At 41.7% G+C, this 7,127-nt stretch overlaps 1 protein-coding gene across 15 annotated transcripts; it reads right to left on the bottom strand.

Annotated features, from left to right (window-relative positions):
- Positions 1-743: 743 nt before the first annotated feature.
- On the bottom strand, positions 744-7,121 carry LOC119316734. Of its 15 annotated transcripts, none has more exons than XR_005153259.1 (10): positions 6,808-7,121; positions 5,074-6,708; positions 4,922-4,988; positions 4,724-4,850; positions 4,542-4,642; positions 3,545-3,813; positions 3,254-3,303; positions 3,073-3,147; positions 2,503-2,989; positions 744-1,413 (listed from the first exon to the last, which is right to left on the bottom strand). XR_005153259.1 is itself a non-coding variant. In XM_037591116.1 (6 exons), exons 2-6 carry the CDS (start codon positions 5,207-5,209, stop codon positions 4,337-4,339), a joined length of 492 nt encoding a protein of 163 aa, XP_037447013.1. In that variant the 5' UTR covers positions 5,210-6,708; positions 6,808-7,121; the 3' UTR covers positions 3,830-4,336. The 15 variants fall into 15 exon arrangements, 2 of the variants coding, with proteins under 2 accessions (XP_037447013.1, XP_037447012.1); XR_005153257.1 differs by having other exon boundaries at positions 3,073-3,170; XR_005153254.1 differs by having other exon boundaries at positions 3,073-3,813; positions 5,074-5,477; positions 6,612-6,708; positions 6,882-7,121.
- Positions 7,122-7,127: the final 6 nt, after the last annotated feature.

The raw sequence follows: 7,127 nt of genomic DNA on the forward strand, positions 1-7,127 counted from the left end.
AGAGTTGATGGCCCTCCGCACGGCATGATTCCTAAGACCACATATTGTATTGCCAATTTTGACATAAAAGAAATAGCTAACATAGAAAAACACCTCCATACTGTCTAAATCAAGAATGTCAAATCTTTTGTCCACAGCCTACACTTTGTTTGAATATCGACATGGTATAAGAACCCTAAAAACCATGATATAAGATAATGTAGTAGAGTGACTCTTTTCACATCAAGATGATCGTAATTTTCTGGATCCTTAGCACGCCTATGTGAAAACTGAAGCGTATGAGAGATGACCTCTAGTAGAATGCTTGTGCGTTGCTACTAGTAAAAGCAAAATACCCATGCGTTGCCACGGAATAGTAAAAATATGGACACATTGATCAAATTATTCTTCTAATTTAGAAGTACGGGTTAAGCGGTTACATCCAGTTTTCATCATGCAACGACAAATATAAATTCTCTTTCACTTTTTTTCCTTCTCGGCAATCTTCGTATCTCCTTAAGCAGCCAAATCGCTCGCCACCCGAGAACTTATAACTGGATATATATCATCCATTTATAAATAGTATTAGTATTCTCACTGTAAAGAAATATAAGTGTTTAGATTATAGTGATCTAAACACTTGTATTTCTTTACAGAGAAAGTATCACTCAACTTCACGCATCCATGTGTCACTATTACAAGGTACACAAAGATTGGCAGTCACTATTACAAGATACACAAAGATTGAAAAATTCATAAGCCTCTTATTTCAGTAATAATAACATAATCGATGCAACCTTCAATAATAGGCTCATTGTATATAGGAAATTTCCATTTATCTTGAATCAAAAATTTGAATAATAAGTTGGATAATCTAATGTTTTCGAAGCTGGGGGATTTGTATACAATTAGTATCTTTATTACCAACACAATCATCATGGTCATGGTCATGGCAGCAGTCATCGAGGTCTTCACGGCGCCACCGCTCTCCTTCTGCGCAGTGGCGGAGACAAGCCCCAAGCTGCCCAGGCGGCGGCCTAGGTCCTCAGGCTTGTTTACTGTAGCGGATTTTACACTGTTTAGCATTGTACCAAGTGATTGGCCTGGGGCTTGCCCGGGTCGTGGCTTGATCCTAGCTCTGCCACTGCTTCTGCGTCTCCACCAAGTTTAAAGACGGCGCGACAGCAGCGAACCTATCACCGGCATTTAGGTTTGTCAGCTTTCATGCTGGCCATGATGACCAACTTCGCCCCGGGTTTCAACTTCTTCAGTTGCGTGATGGCGGTTGCCTCGCTCTCCCTTGAAAACACCCCGATGGCCATGGTCGCCCCTGCCTTGCCCGCCGGCTTGGTCGCCATCGCAAGCATCACCTTCCCGTCCAGCCCATGCTAACCAACCGTCTCTCCCACGACCCGCTCCACAACTACTCTGCTCCTGCTTCCATGAAAACGCAATATATTTCATATTCACCAAGAAGCAACAGAAGTTAGATCACTAATTAAATCCTAGTATGATGAACCATTTATGCTGAAATAGCTACAGAGCAACTCGCGTAGATTAAAGTTAAATCTAGCAATATAGTACACTTGACACCGGAGTAAACCCCAGATTAAACAATATACTATGACTTCACAAGAATATACATTAATCTGCCATATTGTGGGAAAGCAAATCTGGAACACAAAGTAGAGAGAAACACCTGTAACACACATGCACGATATAACATGACCTAAATGTAACAAAATATAGTTGTATTTTCTAATGGAATAAAATATGTATCTCGGGATGGTACTCAAGAAGCTTCATTATTATTTTTGCCTCTAATTATTATTTTTGTTGGAGAAGAAGTTACATTTGTTACGCACTAAAAGGCATCTGGTAGCATATCATGTCATCAGATAATCTTCTGGACTGTGTTCCTACTTCCTACTGCTTCACTGATTTCTTGTAGTTGCTAGAAAAATGAGATGTGTCAAAAAGCTTCCTTCCGCCTGCCACTGACATGCCACCAATGATGTGTGAATATTACGTGAGCAGCTAAACCTTTTTTATGGATGAGACGATGAGCAACTACAAACTTGATACTGTTCCTGATAGTCTCATTCTTCCAAAAAAAATAGGAAAACAAACTCATACATTTCAACACAGCTTCTTCACATAAACTTCCAGTTTAAATGAAAATACTATTATTTTTCAATGAAGGGCGCTTTATTACTTAAAAGGTTTAAGCATTATACCCGGCCCCTCTGCATAAATGAAAATACTAATAGCAACAAAAAAACTTAATAAGAAAACTCCGACAATGTGGACCAAGATTGACTTGGTAGTAGATCAAATCACACGCATTCAATCTTTGCTCAATGAGAACTGAGGAACAACTCTGTAAAAATAACTGCCCTACTCCACACTAAACATTGCATGACATCAATATTTCTCTTACAGAACTAAATTTGGACAGCCATGTAAGCTCTAAACATTGTTCTTGATTAAACGGACAAAAGATAAAGGAATTGGAAGTCTCACCATCAGTACTCAATAATGTTTGCACGCAATATTTTTGTCCAAACAACCACAATCAATATCCATTACATCCACACTTGCCTCAAGAGGGAGAGTAGAACCCCCTGCACAATAGAGACTAGAGAACATTCACATGAAGTGCTCAACAATGCAACACCAAAATTTAATCTAATGAGGAAGCAGAGCCCTCTGCCGCATCCATGTATGGCCACCAGGGGAGTCTCCAGCGTCGTGCGATGTCGACCTGCCGCAAGGGCCTGGCCGGGCAACGGCACACGCGCCGAAACACCCACGCGCAGAGACGAGAAGGCCCCGCTGCAGCCAGCGACGAGCGGGCTTCGCACGCTCGCGCCCCCGGGCGGCGGCGAGGGAGGAGGGAGAGCAGGAGGGGGGACCGGCGGCGGTGCTAGGGTTGCCCCCTGGACGCCCGCGGGAGCGTCACAGGAGGGGGAGGGGAGGTTCCGGTTCTTAGGTTCCTTGAAAAGCTCCTCTACAATGGAGTATCAATTTCAGAAAATAAACAACATACTGACCAAATATATTAAGAAGTAAGTTGTACAAGATTCAGCTTACCTTATGCTTGGAAAGAGCCTTTCCAATCATTTTGTTGGTTCATCTGTCTCTAGTAAGGCACAAGCCAACTTCCCTCTATTTAGTGTGTAGAAATGATCCTAGCGTAAGGTTGAGCAAGCAAACAACTCACATATTGCTGGAAATGTTTTAGAAATTATATATTTTAGTAAACATGGCTGACCTGTAAAAAGTTATGGGCCTTTCTCAGTTTTGTAGTGCAGATCTCCACAACTGAAACAAAAAATACATGCTTGGGTCGAGACAAGCTGAAACATGGCTTAAAGCACATCATATGAAACATGGGTGTGGTGTGGTGGGGGGATGGAGTTCGTTGTCACTGCTCGCTGAAGGTTGATAATATAACTGGAATTTCAATCGTCGGAAGCACATAAGCTAATTTCAACCCTTTGTCAAAAGCCAAAATGAAGGCAACCACATCACATCCCATGAGATAGAAGATTAGAGAACTTACCATCAAGATGGAAACCGGGACGGGTTCCCTTCGTCGGATGTTGGTAGACGACGTCAAAATCGGGGCAAGTCATACTATGCCACTGATACGTCGGACATTACCAAACGGACAACAGTGGCTTGGCGGTTCAAGAACCGATGGCGTCTACTCCTCGTCGACTCTCGTTCCTTCGTCGGCATCATTGGTTGGGCATCAACGACAGTCTCCCATTGCTGCTCAGCACGGACTCCAACGTGACAACACCAAAGTTGCAAATTGTCTTGATTGGACTAGAACACAAAAAACATCATTCAAATGGCAGATTATAAATATGCAAGAGAAAATTATATTGCGCTATCGGATATATTAGACAATCTCTATCTTCTCCATGCCTTGAGTTAACTGATGCATGGTAAATAGTAGATCGTGATCCAAAATGTGTACATGCCTTGAGTTTGTTTATGCAAATGAAATAGTATTGATCATCTATGAATTTTACAGTATACTTCTTTATGACTACAGGGAGATGGAAGTGCAGTTTGTTTATGTACGTACGAGTTTAGGTAAGCTTACAACTGATCGAGTTCAATCAAGTTACCATTTCCAGCTAAAGCGTAGAGGTTATAGAACATACACCTATTGCATGTTATTCAAGAAAGTGCTTAACGATGCAACACTAAAATTTAATCTAATGAATACGTTGATCTCAAACATGAAACGGACGAGAATACAAGGCCAGAACATGCATATATCTCTACAACAAACTTTCCTTGCTTAGATATATCTATGAAACAACAACTTCACACCAATAAATCAAAAGAGAAATTTCTTCAAACAGGTTGTGGCCAACGTGAGTGAATATAGTCCATTATATCTGCTGAAATCCAAATGGACGGATTGGTTAGTGAGCTTGCAGAGTGATATAAGTAGAAATCTAGGATCCTAAATCTTTTTTCGTCGGCCAACACAAACAATCTGAAGACTTAACAGAATAAATGCAAAGAGAAAAAAGGCAAACCTTATTGTGAAATTTTGAAGCAGATGAGCCTCGTCAAAGTTTTGTATATTATACTGCCGTTCCATCGCAATATGGCAGACAGGACTTGAAGGCCAAGTTTCCTGTACAAAAAATTTAACAGGTAATTTTAATTTCTTATCTAAATTGTGCAGGATGGATATAAGATGACGATAAGTACTTACATTAAATTCATGTACTGGCATGCCAACAAATAGAACTATAATGGGTTCTTGAGCAGACCACCGTTGTAGCTTGTCTGCACCAAGGGAATCTGCTAATTTTCCCCAAAACGTCACAATGGCGGGCATTCTGGAAAGATATATCATTGTTTCAGTGGAGAGATAAGAACACGGAATGAAAAATGATAAAAGTTGGCGCACGTTTGTGATGTGATTTTCTCATATCTGGTCAATCGATCCGCCACTCGGCGCAAATGTTCTTGTGATACTGTGTACATTCACAAGTTCAGTAAATTGTAAGTTGTAAGAAGTGGAAAATTATACAATAAAAACAATTCTGAAGAGTTGCTGACCTGACAACAAAATGATTTGTTTAATGCGGCTTTGATACTGTGTACATTGTAGGTGGTATATCCATAATTGGGAAAGTTTGGTGGCTGAGGCACAATTGGTTCCACGGTAGTTTTTTGGGCAAACACTACTCTCCATGGACGATCTACAGTTTTGTATCTTTCCCTAGCATATTGAACCTGGTAAGCGCCAAGCTTGTAAATTGTTGTTCCTTCAGAGAACTGTTCTTGAAGAGCTGTACTTGGAATTGTGCCTTCCATTGTTCCGCCCTAGAAAGGAAGTAAATACATGTATGGTAAACAGGTCACTGCCTTCAGGACCCCAATGTTCTCATATCCTTGTAATGCGGGCGGTAAGGATGCCTCTGCTGGAATATCTTGTAACGTCTCAGCAGCATTTCATCCATCTATGAATTTTCAAAATAAATATATGTATAAGAAAACCTGCTCAGCAGAGCAACAAAATTACTGTGATTTAACAGAGACTATTGAACTCATAGCAAAAAAAATCTAAACGCATGCATCTCCAATATATATGTTTCTTTCTTTCCAAAGAAAGTGACCACCCCAGCCGGCACAATCCAGTGCAATTTTTTTCTGAAACTGGAAAAATAGAGATGTATTACTCCCTCCGTTCCAAATTACTTGTCGCAGGTATGGATGTATCTAGATGTATTTTAGTTCTAGATACATCCATTTCTGCGACGAGTAATTTGGAACGGAGGGAGTACTTGTCAGCTTACATACACAACGAACCACAACGTAAGCATCCTAACTTAACAAATAATAACAGGGCACCGACTACAGCTATGCTAACTATTTGCACCCTTTAGTAACATGAGGGCATTTGAACAGTTCAGTTTACTTTACATGACTATGTTAGGTAATACTAAACCAAGAAAAACACTCTTTTCAGTAAATAAACAACACCAAAGAAAAAGGGAAGAAACTGCCAACATTTATAGCTAGCTATAGGAGAGACCACCATGCTAGAATGCAAATGAAGCCCAAAATGGTTCACTTAGTGTTGTCACATGTGAAGAACACATTACGGGTGTGTTTGGTTCAGGAACCAACTGTCACGGAATGGAATGGTTCCATTCCAGAGGAACGGGTTGGTTCCGGCCCTATGTTCGGTACGAGCAAAAAGTAGAATGGAATGGTTCCGTTCATGTGTTCGGTCCGGAAGCACGGAATGAAGAACGGAATATCAAAAATACAAAATTTCAGCAGCATCTTGTTTATATTTGCAAGGAAAACAACATCCTTTTAAAAACAATGGCTCCACTAATTATTACAAAGATGTAGGAGTAGCAGACAATAGCAATTTGAGTGTGCCTATTTTACTTCAGAGAAACTAACAATCCTTGCAAAGGATATGGTACTAGTTTGAACAGCATAGAACACCAAACTTTAATCAAAAAGCAACCACGAGTGTCATCTCAATATCCTCCCCATCTCTCTCGTAGCTACATGCAGTAAAATCTGTAGAGCTAAGCATATTCAAGGAGGAAGATTGCAGCCGCTGCTGTAGCCTCTACCGGTGTTGTAACCCAGCTGCAACAGCAGCCACGCAGCTGCTCGCCGTCCGCACGTGCTCCTCTTCTTCCTAGCACCCAATTTTCTTCCCTTTTTGTGCTGCAGATCGACAGAGAGAGATGGTTAGTCAATAGCAGCGCAGATCGAGTGGTGGTGCAGATCTATGGGAGGAATAGAGATGAGGGACAGGCATCGCACCGGAGAGGAAGGGGCGACGAGGGAATAGCGGCGCACCGGAGAGGGAGGGGCGAGACGAGAGAGCGGCGGCGCACCTGAGAGGGAGGGGCGAGACGAGAGAGCGGCGGCGCACAGAGAGGGAGAAGAATGGCGGAATGAGTCTGTGATCTATTCCATTGAGCAGTCTGTTACATATACACAGCGGCACGTAGCCTAACTCCCTACATGCAGGGAGTGGATGGCGTGGTCATGGCGGAAGACTAGGCCTAGGTACAACAACCATCACATCTCATACAATGCGTATACAATACATACAACGGTACAATTCAACCCCCGGGACA

This window comes from Triticum dicoccoides, chromosome 6A, assembly GCF_002162155.2.
Source record: "Triticum dicoccoides isolate Atlit2015 ecotype Zavitan chromosome 6A, WEW_v2.0, whole genome shotgun sequence".
NCBI lineage: Eukaryota > Viridiplantae > Streptophyta > Magnoliopsida > Poales > Poaceae > Triticum > Triticum dicoccoides.